The sequence below is a fragment of the Desmodus rotundus genome, chromosome 10, assembly GCF_022682495.2.
Source record: "Desmodus rotundus isolate HL8 chromosome 10, HLdesRot8A.1, whole genome shotgun sequence".
NCBI lineage: Eukaryota > Metazoa > Chordata > Mammalia > Chiroptera > Phyllostomidae > Desmodus > Desmodus rotundus.
The window spans coordinates 38,058,265-38,075,200 of NC_071396.1; the positions used below are offsets into that span (position 1 = coordinate 38,058,265).

Here is a 16,936-nt window from a genome sequence, read left to right on the forward strand (position 1 = left end):
CGGCTGGGGGCGGGGCCTGGGACTCCTGGCAGCAGGCTTCCGGCGTGGGTCCATTGGGACGTAGCCCTCCCGGAAACTGTCAGGTCCGCTGCCAGTCCCGTAGTCACCGCGGAACCTCCCGCGCGGTGCCCGGCGCCGCTAGCGCAGCCGCCGCCTCTTTCCTTCTCTAACGCACGAGTCCCTGAGGGCAGAGACTACCTGCCCTTCCACGCCTGTTGGTACTGCGAGCCCAGCGATCCAACGGGCGGTATCGGCGCGCACCCGTCTGCGCGTGGCCCGGCTGGGCGACCCACCGCACGCAGTCCCCGCGCAGCCCCTGCGCACCCCGCGCTCTCCCCGACCCCAGGACTGCGGAACCACAGTGGGGCACCCCGCGGGCCGAGCTTCCACTCCGCCCCGACCCCAGTTCGATGCAAGCTCAGGCTGGAAACCACGGATGCGGGGAAAACGAGCACAGCAGACGCGCCTGGCCCCACCTCCACCGCGGCCGCTCCGCTGCCGGCGAAGCCCTGGCTCCATCCCCAGTAATTGGTCTACACGAGTGAGTCTCAAACATTCTGGCCTCAGAACTCCTTAAATATTGACCACCCCAAAGACCTTGTTTATGTGGGTTATGTCTGTTCATATGTTCCATATTAAAAGATTTTAATATTAAGGTAATAAATCCATTGCACATTGATAACATTTTTCACGAAAAAATAATCCTCCCCCCAATAGTGAATAGTGCCATGTTTACATTTTGCAAACCTCTAATTTCTGGCTTAATAGAAGGCAGCTGATCGGCTTCCGAGTAGTCTGTGGCAGTATCACTTCATGGGGCCTCTGGACAACTCCACTGTACGCTCCAGAGAGAATGAGACTGAAAGTGGCAAATAATGTTTTAGTAGCAGGCAAAGAATTTTGACCTTCAGGATCTCCTAAAAGGGCCTCTCACAGGGTCCCCAGGGTTCCCCAAATCACATGTTGAGAGCCACTGGTCCCAAATAATCATGACGGTTTCCTGCTTTTCACCAGACATTAGTTTAGGGGTGGCCCCAGTGCCAAGCAAGGAAAAGTGAGGGGCAGCATGCATGGGAGGGGAGGGCAAATCAGGGGCTTCTAAAGATTTCACACGGAGACCCTGGAAGGCAGGACCATTATGTACCTTTGGATGAAGTAGCATGACTGCACGTCCAGACGTAACTTTCAATCCAAGAATGAAACCAACACAGGAAAATCTCAGAGATGCAGTGCCTGGAGCTTTCCTACCTCTGGACTTCTTGTGAGGTAAGTTGACAACTGTGTGTAAGGAGGCTATGGGTACACTAAAGAGGGAGCAGCCCTCATTGCAACTGGGGGACCTAGAGACAGCCATGAAGAATTTCTATTAAAGAATGAGTGTGGGAGAAGGAAACAGCTGAGGAAGACCCGAGTCTGCAACGTCTGCACACAGCATTTCTAGGGCTCTAGCTTTCTCTCATTGAATCAACCTGCTCCCTTCCTCTCCAGTCTCTCCTCACCCCAGAGCGCCATACGGAATCCTATTCTAGAAACTCAATAGAAACTACAGACACCTGAAGCTAAGAGTATCTCTCATGAGGGGAAAATGACAGAGTTATTTTTTAAATGATTCTTTATTCATAAACTTGATGCAAGTTTACAAAATTTGCTGTACATTGCCAAATAAATCTGCAATGAAAAATAAACTCCAAAAAAACCAACGCATGCCAAATGTGCAGCTGTCAATCTGCTAGCCATCAGGATATTAAAGAATTCCATAATGTATTCAAGATTTAGCCTTACGTTTAAGGAACTGCAATGCTTTAAAGAATCCTGCCTTGTCACTTGTCTGAGCAACTGTCAATCAGAACTGTAACCACATGAACAAGAATGCCAGGAACTCTCTTTCTGCTGTCTTCTCAACCACGCGGTACTGCAGAAGTGCCGAGTCTCTCCAATGTGGTTTACAAAGTTAAAAACTGCATCTCAAAGCAAATGTGTAAGAAACACGTTTCAACTTTGTAGTTTGTGCAGAAAAATGTGCTTCTAGATTTCATTTTAAAAGTGCTTAATAACTGGAAGTTACTTTTAAATCAAATGTGGGTATATAAAAAATCTATTACCAATCGAACAGGACTGATTCAGGTAAGGCAATAAAATGCAGGGTATCCTGATTTGAGTCAGGTTTTATAAAAAGAATTAACATGTGTAGAGTTCCTATTAGTCTTTAAGTAAAAGCCATTGTTATGACTATAGCAAAAATTTTAAGAGTCTCCAAATTAGGTGTCTTTTTGTACTTAAGTGTGCAGCTGTTCAAGAAGTCTGTGTGCCAACCACTTTATCAGTTTATTAGTTTATAAATGATTGCAACATCCCGTTAATAAAATGGAAATGTAAAATGACTTAGTATTTTAAATAACTTCAAGATCTATACTGCAGATCCTCAGAAGACGTATTGAACCAATAAACAGACTCAGCCCACAAGACAGCGATGCCCCAGTGGAAATCGCTGCTGCAGGCCTTCCTGGCTCGCTTGGCCCAGCCCTGCTTCACTTTGCCTGAGAAGTACAACGCAACTTCCTGTATCCTCGGGAAACAGCTCATATCTTCACGTGGCCATAAAAACGTTTAATAATTTATTGAGTAGGTTTCCTATCATTATTTTGGCAATGTCATAAAATGGTTGTAATCTGAAAAGGCTACTGTGATGTAGAAGACCTTAAATTTTCTAAACCAATGTTAAACAGCAAATAGACCTTTATTGGCTCTGAATGGAACAACACACTGCAAGTCCTAGTAACACGCACGCTCATTATGGAAAGTTGCCCTAGAGTCACAGCTTCAGTCACCTGATGCTGGCTTGCCTGCTTCACAGATTCACTGTTTAAGAAAGAGATGAGGAGGAGTAGCCAGTGCATGTGTTTATCAGGAAAAATACAGTGAAGCCCCAGTGCTCGGTCCAAGAGAATAAAATGAGCACAACGAGAAGGCTGTAACTTATATGGGATGTCAGTTGACAGATTATCCACTAAAATATCTATGAGCTAACGTCTTCAGTATGGCTGTTACAGGGGCACCCAAAGCTTGTCTGCTCGTTGGAAAGATTTTCTTTAAAGCAACATTGGTCCAAACACACGACAGTCACCACACTTAGCCATCTTCCTTCGGGGGGGTGTACCAGCCTGAAATAGAATGGAAAAGAAATTAAAATACTTAATTCTTAAACTGACTAGGAATCATGGCATTTTATTAAGGTTAGCTACTTTACCTACTCATAATTTTCATGTTTAAACCTACTGTAAAAATTAAACTCACACTGGTGTTGGTAACACAGCATTTGATGCGTTTACTATACAGGCGCTCTGGACTGAAGGTGGGGTCACGCGCGCACCAGCCTACAGGGGGCGGAAGTATCTCAGGCAGTGAAGGCTCCATGGGGCGCTGGGGTGCCTCCCCTGACACCTGCCTGGGCGGCAGCTGCAGCATCGCGAGGGAGCTTCACACTACATACCGCTCGCCCAGGAAAGATAAGAATTCATATCCGAAATAGAGATTCTATAAATGTGTATCACTTTTCCACAGCATCATAAAGTCGAAAAATCCTAAATCTAAAAATTGTAAGTGGGAGACTGCCTAAAGTTATTATCTATGAATAAACTGTACTTGAGTTTTCCTCACAAGATCTCCATATTAAACGCATCTCTAGCTGAAGATGAGTGTGGAATATTCGACTACAAGCTGGGGTTTGTATTCCACGTAGATTCTGAATTTAGAAGAAAACCTCAGTGAAAACAACCTGCGCCCAAACAAAATCCCTGCGTTTCAGGAGAGGAACTCGGACTGCCATCAGGGCCACACTGTCACCTCGCCAGTGAGGAGGCCACCTCAGCAGGTGTACCGGTGACTGTGCCCAAGACCCATTAACAGCGGAGGCCAAACTGGAGTCCACCCCTAATTGAGTCTTTCACATAGCTGACCTACACCCACCCACACTTTCCCAAATACAGCACGGTCTGTAACCATTTCTGAATGCTTACTACACGTGGTCACTTTGGAAATCAATCAATTTTAAAAAATAAGATTCTGCCCTTGCTGGTGTGGCTCAGTGGATTGAGTGCCTGCCTGTTAACCGAAGGGTCGCCAGTTCAATTCCCCACCAGGGCACATGTCTGGGTTTCAGGTCAAGTCCCCAGTTGGGGGCGCTTGAGAGGCAACTGATTGATATATCTCTCACACATTAGTGTTTCTCTATCCTCTGTTTCTCCCTCCTTTCCCCTTTTCTAAAAATAATTTTTTTTAATTTTTTAAAAAAGAAAAAAATATGCTTGTTTCCAGACTCAACCGTAATCTAAGCTCTGGGCAAACGAGACTAAGGTCTGTCTGGCACGACGCTGCCCCACAACAGTGCACGCGCATCATGGTCTGCGGTGCGTCCACGTGGCTGTGCAGCAGCTCGCAGGCATTTCTGCCTCTACTGAGTTAGGGGCTGGAGAAGGTTATGAAAATCCAGTCTTGCCCTCAGGTTTGCTCATTTCCCTCTTCAGAAACCTGAACACTGTTTGGAATGCAGGTGTATCTCAGCGTGCCGTGCTTCACAGCAGAAAGAGTCCCGCTAGAGGTGTGCGGAGGTCGGGAACTAGATCCCGAGCGCCCAAGCGCCCGAGCGCCGCCTGTGCGGTTCCTTCAGAAGTGAGCGGTCACTGGAAAAGCTGCAAGTTTTCCTTTGCCATGAAAACACAAGTGAGCACAAAGCACTACTCTTAGGTCATAAGCTACCACATTTCTGGCAGAGTGAAGAATAGTTACAGTACTGTAAATACTCCCTTAAAGAAAACTTCTTTGTTTTCCCATTAATTAGTTTACTCCGCACCCAAGAAGCCTCACTGTCACCAGCACGATTGCAGTCAGTATCGTCCCTGCGACGTGCTGTCTGTGCTTTTCTCCCCCCATAAGTTTGGCCATCAGACCTCACGCCCATCTGAAAGAGGAGGAACCTGAGGCGGACAGGTGACAGGACTTGTTCAGGGCCACAGAGCTAGTGAGTGACACAAATGGCACTGAAAATAGGTCTTCTGATTCCAAGTCGACTTTTATTACGTCGCTGTTAGAGACAAAAACTCGAAGCGTGCACTGAGAATACAAGCAAAATGTGGGGAAGGCCAGTAAAGTTTATGAAAGATATTTTAGCATTTTTAAAAAATATATGCAAGTCACATACTCCTAAGTGGACACAGAAATCAGAACTTTACTTAAATAGGCAAATGTGTACAACTGTCAAAAACCTTTCCATTGTGTATTGTCTGAAGGTGCTTCAGAATCAGCGGGCTCAGGACCCAGGACTGCGCGCACTCTGCGGGAACAAGAGCCCCCCTCGCAGAGCTACCTCCACAAGCTGACTTCTCAGTCCCTCCCTGTACTAACACCACACATTTCAGGTTGGTAAGCAATGCTTTTGCCAATCTACTCAAAAATCTTGATTCTCACTCAGGGGTCTCAGGCCAAGTATTTAGGACACCAAGACTTTGAATGAAGCACAGTGTGTGTATCCTCAAGCTAAATTTTTTCACTGTGGTAACTGTACTGTATAAGAAATTAAAGCAAAAACAAAAATAAAACAGGATAAATATCAACAGTAAAACTTCATAAATGGCAATAAATATGTATTGAATTAAACATACCATTTTTCTCGTGTATCTGTACAATGGAATTATAAGATTGTTGGGCTCTTGCTAGATTATACTGATTCTGAAAGAGAATTACACATTTTAAATCAAAACTCTTAGATGAAAATCATGAAAAATAATTTATGGATGTGTTACCACTGTGTTTAAAAGAACACAGGAAAGAATTTTATTCCATTTCAAAAAGATTTTTCACTGAATACCCTCATTTCTCATTGGCATTATGCTCTACCATTTTAAAAGCAGAACAAAACCCGCACTGCACTCCAGCAAAAATCCACAGCTTCTCAGCTCGTCTTTGCAAGCCCTGCCCCGCCGCACAGCGCAGGCCCCTGTCCTTCCAGGGTCTCTCCACGTGGATGAAGCGAGTTACAGGATGCTGCCGGGACCTAAGTGGGACTCAAACTCTTTCTTCTAACGTGTATTCAAAAAAACACGCCCGATAAAATATTACCTTAAGACCAGAAAACATTCAGCTTTTTTACAGGCTGAATTCCGTGTTGACCGAACAGAAAACCAACCTGGCTAGCTCTGTCCTGCCCGTGGCACACCCTCGGCTCCTGCGGGCTGAGCCGGGGAGCCAACGCCCAGACCGCAGGGAGCCTGCCTGCGAAGAGCTGCAGAGCCTGAGCTCCAACAGCCGGGTGCTGTCTCCAAATTTCAGGGGTGCTGATGGGCAGCTTTTTCTGTTTTCCAGTACTTAAGTATATTTATATAATTTTAGTAATATTTTTGGGAGACAAAGTCTTTCATTCACTTTCAGCCAATAGAGAATAGTAGTTTTAAAAATATTTTAAATATTTTTGAAGTAATAGTAACATGGCAAGAAGAAATTCAAAGAGCACAAGCGATTTATAGTAAATAAAGCCTCCCATCTCTAGCCCACTTTGCCCCCCAATATTTCAACACGCCCTCTGTCAGAAACATGAGATCTTAGCACTTTGTCGAGCGCCCTTCCAGAGATGCCCTGACTTACAAAAGCACGTCTGAACAAGCCTGTGGCCTGGTCCCTCTTTCTCTCTCTCTCACACACAAATGCTAGCATATTTCTAAACACCATTTAGCACCTTACATTTTGAGAGTATTTTAAAAGTTAGCACTCAGACTATTCCCTGATGACTTTAGAATCCTTGGAGATGAAACTCACATCAAGCAAAGTGTCCATATTCGTAACTGATTAATGTTTCTTAATAAAATAATGAAAGAGTAAAGCTTCATCAAAACAATTCATTCAAAAAAATTTACCTGCTAAGACATACTTTAATATGCAAACAGTTTTTAGCTGCTTGATAGCATTCTATGCAAAATGGTTATATTTATTTGCTAAGAAAACTACAAATCATGGAAATGTAAAAGGTTAAAGCAATTATTTGGCATTAATTGATTCCAGGAGGACTTACGGCACTGAGCAAAGGCAGAGTATCGACACGGAATTATAAACTGGAAGAGAATTAACGTATCCAGACCAGCTGTATTTCAGATCAAAATACAAAAGCCCAGAGAGCTCAGTTTACACAGCAAGTTATTGGTAAAATGTTTTCTCAATCACTCAAAATGATCACTGTTCTAAACCCTTTCTATTTTCTCTTTCAGGAAAACAATACTGTGAAATTTTTTAAAAGCATGATTAAATTTAACATCAAGTGTTATTTATAAATAAATGCCAGGAAGACAATGTTAAAGACTAGAAGCACACCAAAATATCCACAGTATTTCTAGACAGTCAACTTACAGATGACTTAAGATTTTTGTGTTTTCTATGTTAGAAGCTGTGCAGTGAGCTAAAAGCAGTTAAGCCATCATAATTCACTCGTGTTCAATAAGTAACAGATTTTATACAAAATGGTATTTTGCTCCAGTGTAAAGAAAGGGCCGTTGAAAGAGCTAAAAGTAAAAATCAGTTATTTTATTATTTTATCCAAAATAAATTATTTTTAAAAACAGACTTTAATTTTTTGCTTCCTCTGTGAGCTGAGAGTCTAGTGGACTCGTGATTTGACATGCAATATGGTTATATGCGTATTGAGATTTATCATTATTTGGATTGGCATGTAACAAAATATTCACACAGAACTTTAGAAACAGCCAATTTTTTTTTAATGTTCGCTCAGAATGATTTCCATCCCACAGACATTCTTCCGAAACATACTGACTTCAGAGCCCATCCTCGGCCGGCTCGTGCATTTGCAGACGAGACGGAAAGACGCTCCTGGAACAGACAGCACGTGAGGGGCAGGGCTCAGTGCCCAAAAGCAGACACTACGGTCTGGCCGTCAGCTCCTGGCCTCGCTCTGCCACCTGTCACCGGAGGTGAGTTACCTGACCCCTGTGGGCTTCCATGTCCTCACCTACACAGTGAGGACAGTAAGAGGACACCTACTTTTGGGTTATTAAGAGGACTGAAAGAGTTAATACAAGTAAAAAGTTTAGATGACAGCGTAGCACATACATGTTCACTGGGAATTAATTATTTTAACACGATCTCAATTGGGGGAAAATTCAAAGTGCATACAGTGTCTTACTTATTAGTATATCTATACCCATAACAATTAAAATTACATATATTTATCTATAGTAAACATAACAAAGAGAACAGGAAAAAGCCTCATAAGATAACAGGAAATATATCTTACAGACGACGTGACATTCTTAATAAAAGTACCTTATTTGCTCCAAACTGCACTCTGGCCTTGCCTTTGACTAGAGTGGCGTTGATCTGCATGATGACCGATTCTATGGAGTAGGCACTGCTCCAGCCCTGCAGGAAGACAAAGCCTTCTCTACCACACGGCAGCATCCCTGTCCCCCACTTAGGAGTGCTTCACCAAGTGGCATGTAACAACTCAACAGCAGCAAAGGAATATGAAGATGTTTGTAGTCAAGAAATAAAAGAAAAGTTGAACGATTTCCAAAATCTCAGTCAAAAAAAAGCCTATGTTCTAAATGCAAACATGAACAAACTATAACCTTAAATATTACTTACTTCCTATCCTAGGGATAAGAAAAGCAAGTACAATGTCATTTTATTGCTCTACCTGACATAGCTTTTTCATTAGTAAAAGTGGCTGCTATTAAAAGAAAACTTTAAAAATTTTTAAAGTAGGTGCTATTGCAACAGAACCCTTCCTCTCAGAATCTACTTTATACAAACAAAACACCGTGCAGGCTGGGAACCATATGAAGAGACTCACCTGTTTTGTGAGAAGTTCCATACATAACGCACCGCCACCCAACACGTACCTTAAAAGAAAACAGGAATCACACAGAGTTCTCTAGGTTTCGGTATTCCTTCTAAATGTTTGCAGCACCATTAGTAAGAAAATATGCACACAGGGGAAGGTCAGGAGACAACAGACAAACAGAAGCCGCTGTCAGGGCGGCAGGTCTATGTGAGGAACCTGGGCGCCCCGCAGTTCAGGGTCCTCGGGCGTCCCAGAACCATCCCCCGTCACGCCTGAGGGACAGCTGCGTTCCTGCCTCTGTGTGTCTGAGTCCACAGCCAGATGGTAAACTGCTCAATAACACAAATTCTTAATAGTCTTCTCATTTCTCACAACAAAAATGTGAAAAGTCTATGCTGGCCAAGTTTGTATCAGATTTCAAAATGACTAATAAAAGTATTCTATACATTTATCCTGAATTTACACAAGTTTTCCAAATCCTTGCCTTAATCATTTGTAGCTACCCTTATTTTTTAATAGTTTATTTTTATTGTATTTTTTCCATTACCATTTATCCTCCTTATACCCTCCTTCCACCTCCAGCTCCCTCCCCCATTTTTGTTTTTTTAAATTTTTTTATTCATCAATTTTAGAGAGGAGGACACACCAGGTGGGTGTCCCATGCACTGACGCACTCACTGGCTGGACGCTGCGTGAGGCGGGGGACCAGCCCTGGAGCCTGGCGGACGGGGACGATGCTCCCACCGACGAGGCTGCCGGCCAGGGCGCCACACTCATTTTTTAATCTCAGTGAAACCGTATCAACCATAGAGGTGATCAAAGGAAAGAGTGAATATTTTTGGACTTTAATCATAAATGGATTATCTCCCAAAGTGGAACTGGTCAGCTGAGCAGCCCAGAACTCCCAAAGCAGTTCAGTCGCTCCTACTGTGAGGGTCCACAGAGCCCTTCACAACCAGCCTCGTACGAAGTCTGGTCTCGCCCAACATTCCATGCAAATGCACAGCCACCATCTGATTCTACCACACCGCTGCCACCGCCTTTGGAAGACAGTCGCTGGACAGCTCCGCAGGTCCAGGAGGTGGCCTGTGATTTCTCCTAGGGACACAGGCATGTGGGAGTCACTCTCCTCCAGTCCTAACTGTCTCTAAAGAGTCAACTACAATTTATATTTTACATACATTTGGTTTCTAATGGTGAAATACATACACACAGGCACCACTAAAAACTGTACCTAGAAACAACATAATGGTTTATCCCACTGGTTCCAAAGCTGTGGTCCCAGATTAGCAACATCAGCTTCGCCCGAGAGCCAGTCGCTCAGAAATGCCCGGGGAAAGCCAAGCGCCCCAGGCCCCCTGGCACGAAACTAGCCTCCGAAGACCCGGGGATGCTGTCATGGCAAAGGCACAGCTACTCACCCTCCGGAGAGAACGGGCAACACCACTCGAACAAATGGAGGGTCAAACGGAAAGTTATCCTGAAAAGCAAATGAGCAAGTTTAATTAATTTTAAGATCATCCTCAATACTATGTTATTTAGAAGATTTTAGTCTACTAAGAACATGTACATTTATTGTCTGATGATGCGTGAAGGTCATAAAAGTAAAAACAGTACCAAAAGTAAAATGGCATAAAAACAGAAGCAAATACAAATGAAGTTAGGATCATGCGCAAACAGAGTGGTGTTTTAGTAAATCCACGAAATGCACACGCAGTGTCCCCCCTGCCAACACAAGCAAATGGAGGAACAGTCCAGTAACAGCGACTAGGTATGTTGCACCAATCCTCCCGCTGGGAACTAGAAAAGGTGGACAAAGTGTCAATCACTGCAGAGCTAAGATCCAGAAGAAAAAGGAACTCCAGACACTGGGACCCTTTTTTACCCCTTGGGTTTTTTTCCATTACATAAGGGGAAGAAAAGAGGCTGACAAGCTGAATGGCACTCAGGAATTCACTGGGGAGGCAGGTAAAACTTGGAGGTCAGGGCCCATGGAGGACAGGCCTCACCTGGCCCTCACATGCTGGCTGGGCCCCTGGCGGACTGGGAGTGAGGCCCCGCTTTACATCATCTCAACCCCTGACCGCCTCAGCAACCCTGGGATGCTGGTGCCCAAGCCCCTGACAGGGCAGATCTGCATGCTCGCTGGAGCAGAGTGTCGTCCGAGGCCTCAACTCAGCTCGCGAGTCTTTCGTACGTAATGCTCACCGCTACACACAGTGAGAGCAAGAAACAGACAGACTCGAAAGCACAAAGGGTCAGCACAATACAGTTATCAGACATAGATTTTGAAATAACTAATGCTGAATATGTGCAAGCAAAAAAGGGACGGAAAATCCTGGCAGAGAAATAAAACTATACAGAAATTCTGAAACTTAAAAATACAATAACTAAAATTAACAATGAATGAGTTTAAGCAGAGTGGAGACTTAGTGAGAGAGAAATTCAGTATACTGAAAAATAGGGCAAAAAACATCCAGAATAAAGCCCAGAGAGATTAAAAAAAGACAGAAAACAAGACAAAGAGGAACGAACTGAAAAGGCCTCTCATATGTAGAGAAGACTGTGTGAGTGCCACACTAACAGAGCTGGGAAACTGGAGTAATAAAAATATCCAAGAGAGTGAGAAAAAGAGCAGGGAGCAAAAAGGACACAGAACACATCTATGAGATGCTGGCTTTCAACACACGTATCAAAACATTCACCGCAAACAGACTGAGTGCTCCAATCAAATGACACAGATCACCAGACTTGATAAAAACATAGGAAGAGAAGCTGAGGGACAAAAAAACCGCAGCTAATTCCCAGGCTACCAAACACGAGTCTTAAGTCCTGGAAACAGAAGAACAAGAGCCTTTTCTTGTAATGAACGGAAGCATAGGTGAGAGCTGAGGAGGCTGAGGGTCAGAGGTCAGTCTCCCCTCGCCTGCTGACAGCCGTGGGGCAGGCAGACGGCACATCACCTCTAAGAAAGGAGTGTTCAAGAGTCTAAGAAAAATTACCTTCAATTTCTATGTTCAAATAAAAGGGGATAAGGAAACAGCTAATGCCTCTTAAAGAACCGACTGGAGGGAGGGGAGCTAGCTCAGGAGCATTTCTTTCACCCAGTTGTTATTCCCAAGGAACACAACAGTTTCAACTGAGAGCAGCAGCAGCATAATTCCAGCAACTTATTCTCACTCCCTCCTTCTGACCATTGTGAGGTAAGATTCCGCGGAACCTACAAACTGTGAAAATTCAACCCTGACAGAGAGGAAACTAGAAAGCATGTTTCCGATGGCTCAGGTCAGCTGGGGGGCATCGCTGCCTATGTTCTTCCTCTCGATCTAAAACACCAGGTCACAAAGCAGCTTCATATACTTCAAACACAACTCCTCAGAAACAGTTCCTAGGTTTAAAAAAAAAAAAAAAAAAAAAAGATTTAAACCCCCCATTGCAGTATCTGTGATTATTTCACCCGAAGGACCGATGTCGACCCCATCCCAGGGGGTGATAATGTGTCCACTGAGAATGCACGCCCTAAACAAGATAATTTAGTTTGACCTATTTTTGAGCTCCATGTACATGAAATCACACAAAATGTGCTTCTGTTGTTCAGCACTGTGTTTCTGAGTTGTCCATCTTGTGGCCGCAGCTCTATTCGGCTTCTGGGAGACCACAGCTCCCCTCCCTCCTGCGGGCAGCTGGGCCCAGGCACTCCTACTGCAGGCCGGGCACCTAGAGAACTCGGAGCCAACAAATCCCCTACAAATGTAGGGGCCCTACAGCAAGTGATACCACATTGTTTCCCAGAGCAACTGCACAAAAATACACATTCGCACTAGAAGCATGTGGCATTCCATCACAATTTTCTTACCTTGAAAGAGAAGTTAAGCAAAATATATTCTATGCCTTCTTTTTCTTTTAAGATCTGAAGATCACTGTGCAAAGGACTATCGGGATCAACCCTGGGGATTAAAAAAGAGCGTTAGACAAGGTCTGAAGCTGTTCCAGGGGAAACAAAGCACTGTAGCCTCCCACTCCTTGGGATTAAACGTTCAAAGAAAGATCACAGTACTCTAACCCTATTCTCCTAAGGGGATTCAAAGTTAGCAGTCATTCTAGAGGAAATGATCATAGGTACAGAATTTTCTCAGGGGCTCAAAAAAAAATTTAATCTCTTTCTCTAACACTGCATTATTAGATAAGGGGTTCAGGGAGATGAATTCACCATGGACCAGACCAGAAAAGTGAAATCTCTAACAAATGTTTTTTATACTGGGTTGGCCAAAAAGTTGGGGTTTTTTTGGTAAAATGGCTCCAGTAGTATTTAGTTGTGTTTAACCTCATTGGAAACAATTTTGTTAATATCAGCATGCATTAAAAAAATTTATCAAAATTGGTGAATTTTTGTACAGCTATTTTAATATTGAAGATGGTAAAAAATAACTAACATTTTCGGCATTTATGCTTTATTATTTCAAGAAAGATAAAAATGCAACTGAAATGTGAAAAAAGATTTCTGCAGTATATGGAGAAGGTGCTGTGACTGATCAAACATGTCAGAAGTGGTTTGCAAAGTTCTGTGCTGGAGATCTCTCCCTGGATGTGCTCCACAGTCAGTCGGGTAGACCAGGTGCAGTTGGTAGCAATCAGATTGAGACAGTATTTGACAACAACCAACGTTGTACCACGCAGAAGATAGCCAGCACACTCAAAACATCGAAATCAATAGTTACTGGTGGAAATGAAAACTGTGTCCTTTATTTTACGGAGAAAACCACACGGACTTTTTGGCCACCCCATGTGTGCAGCCTGCACACAGTGCGCACTGCAAATGTCAGCTGCCTGTCACAGGCAGTCTCCCCAGGTTCCTAACCTCGGGACACCGTCACAGTGCCCGCCCACCTCACCACCTCCACAACACACTTCATCCCACAGCCGGTCCTCCTCCCCTCCCTCCCTTTCCACTGCACTTACCATGAAGCCTAAGAATAGCTCGTTCCGACACCCCGAACACTATGTAGAAGCAGGGTCTAACTTTCTGAGGAGCAGCTATGGCTATAAAGCTATCAAATTCAGGAGGAAAATCCCCACTGCGAGCATCTACCATTACCACCACTACACAGGGAGGCTCACCAGAAAAAGCGCCACTTACTTCTGCAGCTTCACGTGCCAGTCGTACAAACTGTCGTTTATGAGTTCCACGGAGTAAATCCCTGCAAAGACACGGGCTGCGTTAGCTGCTTTTCCTTTGATCTTACAAGGATTGCTCTGGTGTAAATGATACACTAAACAGTCCCCCCCCCGCCCCCCCAAACCTAAAAATATTGCTATTGCAACACAGAACTAAGCTACATTGTGAGTGTTGTAAATATTTTGGAACGGTGCTGAGTATCTTATGCCCCTCACAGGTAATTTAGGCCATTAATGAAGAGGCTTCTTCATCCATGGAGAAACTATTTACCATTAACTGTCAGGGGAAGAAAAAAATTATGCGAAAGCATGTGTACTTAAGACTTTTTGTCGATGACAGTGTGGTGATTGCTGGGGGGAGGGGGTGTAAGGGGCCTGAATTGTAATGGAAAAATATATTATGAAGATTGAATATTTTAAAAAAGACTTTTTTTCCATGCCCATGTAGACATTTCTATAAAAATGGAATCCCTCTACATACATAGTTTTAGCATCTTTTGCCAACTTTCTGGGGCATATTTCCAACTGAATATATACAAATCTATTGTCAGTTTTCTTACTAAATCTATAGTAATGTATTTTATGGATATACCACAATTTAGCCAATTCCACCCTGTATCTGATTATTTATTTTATATTTTTTGCTACTACAAACAATGCTATAAAGACAAGTGATTATTTCACTTTTCAAAATAAGCCATCATTCAAATATTTAACTGTATGCTATTAGGTTTTTACAGATAAACTTTTAGGCTTCTCATAAGGAAAAGTATTAGTACACATCAAACCCTCTAATAACGCAGAGACGAGTGTGACTTATCCTCTACTTTATAAAGCAGAGGGGTTTTTTTGCTTTTTTGTTTTTTTTTTTAAGTGAGGTCTAACGATGTGCTTTAATCACTCTGAGAATTTCTGAATGGGTCATACGGCTATGCTACCTTTCCAAACAAATTAAGGTTTGGCTCTTTCTCTTATTTAATACTGTTTAGAATCTCTGTAACAATTTTACTTCAATCATAGAGATTCCACAATATTTAATTCTTTTTTAAAAAAATTATTGGGCTTACACCGGTTAAAAAAATTATACAGGTGCAAAGTGTACAATTCTATAACATGTGAGTCTTCCTGTCTGGGTAAGAAAGAGCACTCTTAAGTCACACTACAAAATGAAAAAACACACACACACACACACCTACTTTTGTAGTAGTACCATTAACTATCTCGACAATAAGAGCTGATTGTGTTGTTCGAAGAAACCATAATAAATCAAAAATCAACTAGGCAATAGATTTTGATTCAAACAAAATATTTTCATCTTATTTAGTTTCCAAAGCAGTAAGGCCTGCACTTTTTCACGTAAGAGTTAATCTCCATCAGCGAGAAGACAAAGACATGGTGTATCCATAAAAACAATGTTTAAAAATCCAAAAAGCAAGAAGAGTATCCCCCTTCTCTGAGGGACATATATTCCAAGCCCCCAGTGGGTGCCTGAGCCACAGACAGCAACAAACCCTACGTGTGTGTACCCACGTACCTGTCATACAGTTTAATTTGTAAGGTAGGCACAGAAACAAAAAACAAGAAGTGAAAATAACACAGAACAATTACAGCACTATACTGCAACGAAAGTCATGTGATGCTCTGTCTGTCTGTCTGTCTGTCTGTCTGTCCACTAATCTGACAACCGGGACAGCCACAGGTGAGGAGAGGCGGGAAGCACGCGTGGCACCGACACATGGGAGGAAAGGATGCTTCGGGTCCAGGGCTGGACAGAGTGGGGGTGCAAGGTTTCATCGCGCTGCTCAGATCAGTGTGCAACTTAAAACTTACGAATTACTTCTGGAATTTTCCATTGAATACTTTCGGACCGCAGGTGGGGGGGCTACTGGAGGCTCACCCTATTTCACCCCCACAGCTTCTGATGACTGATCAAAGGTGTGTCTCCCGCCCCTAGACTGAAGTTCCTAAGCACCTCTGCTTTCGCCCAGGTTCAGCGTGAGAAATGAAGCTTACTAGCTGGAAATTGAAGTGCATGCAAGGACGACCGAGGCGGTGAGATGCAGAGGAGCTCACCTGCTTTGTAACTCTGCGACCGGTATATGTCCCTGAGCTCCTTCATGAGCCTGTCGGAGGCTTGCACAGACCCGGACACGGCACCCTGGAACACAGAGTGCGCTCTTTACCGGGCCGCTGAGGCTGGCGGCTCAAGCTTTCTGGTGCAGGAACCCGAAATAAACATTACAATGAGACTCTTCACATGGATCACCACCTAACATTTTAACAAGTCAAAAAAGTCAATTCCATTAAATCGAAGATTATGAAATTTCAACAGGATGATAAAATTGGTTCATTTACTATTTCCTATCACCATGACCCCTGCAATAGCCTGGCACTCTGCATGTGTCTACTTCAAACTCTGCCACTTTTTAATTTAAGAATTTATTTTTTAGAGCAGTTTCAGCTTCACAGCAAAATTGAGAGGAAAATAGAGATTTCCCATAGAACTGCCCCACAGCCCACAGCCTCCCTCCTCAGCATTGCTCCCAGCTGACAGAGCTGCGCTGACGTGCAGCTTTTACCTGCAGTCCCAGTTCACCTCAAGGGTCACTTCTGGTGCCGAGCATCCTACGGGTCTGAACAAATGTTTGCTGACGTGCATCTGCCATCACAGTACACAGAGTAGTTCCATTGCCCTAAAAATCCTCTGTGCTCCCCCTATTCATCCTTCCCCCTCCCCAAAACCCAGCGACCACTGATCGTGTTACTCTCTCCATAGTTTGGCCTCTGCCAAGTGTCGCAGAGTTGGGGCCCCACAGATGGAGCCTTTTCACGTTGGCTTCTCTCCTCAGCAATGAGGTTCCTCCGTGTCTCTTTATGTCTTCACAGCTCATTTATCCATTCCCCTACTACATGGTAGCT

The 16,936-nt window shown here is 43.7% G+C and overlaps 1 protein-coding gene and 1 long non-coding RNA gene across 8 annotated transcripts in view; one reads left to right on the forward strand and one right to left on the reverse strand.

Annotated features, from left to right (window-relative positions):
* Positions 1-16,143, forward strand: LOC128779364 (uncharacterized). 4 transcript variants are annotated; one of them, XR_008425255.2, is made up of 6 exons: positions 1-541; positions 4,524-4,719; positions 5,286-5,414; positions 7,051-7,188; positions 7,791-7,970; positions 16,006-16,143. It is a non-coding gene; the product is annotated as an uncharacterized lncRNA (long non-coding RNA). The 4 variants fall into 4 exon arrangements; XR_008425252.2 differs by lacking the exon at positions 4,524-4,719 and adding an exon at positions 1,128-1,266 and having other exon boundaries at positions 11-541; XR_008425254.2 differs by lacking the exon at positions 4,524-4,719 and adding an exon at positions 1,132-1,266 and having other exon boundaries at positions 11-541.
* Positions 1,595-16,936, reverse strand: part of UBE2Q2 (ubiquitin conjugating enzyme E2 Q2) — a 37,221-nt gene continuing 21,879 nt past the window's right edge. For 2 of the 4 annotated variants that reach the window (XM_045196369.3, XM_024561618.3), the window contains exons 6-12: positions 16,091-16,175; positions 13,980-14,040; positions 12,699-12,789; positions 10,264-10,322; positions 8,852-8,900; positions 8,323-8,418; positions 7,546-7,869 (exon numbers count right to left, since the gene is read on the reverse strand). In XM_045196369.3, the coding sequence (XP_045052304.1) occupies positions 7,768-7,869; positions 8,323-8,418; positions 8,852-8,900; positions 10,264-10,322; positions 12,699-12,789; positions 13,980-14,040; positions 16,091-16,175 (543 nt within the window). In that variant the 3' untranslated portion in view covers positions 7,546-7,767. Of the gene's footprint in view, positions 3,162-5,657; positions 5,725-7,545; positions 7,870-8,322; positions 8,419-8,851; positions 8,901-10,263; positions 10,323-12,698; positions 12,790-13,979; positions 14,041-16,090; positions 16,176-16,936 lie in introns of those variants that run through there. The other 2 variants (XM_024561620.4, XM_024561621.3) reach the window with 2 other exon arrangements.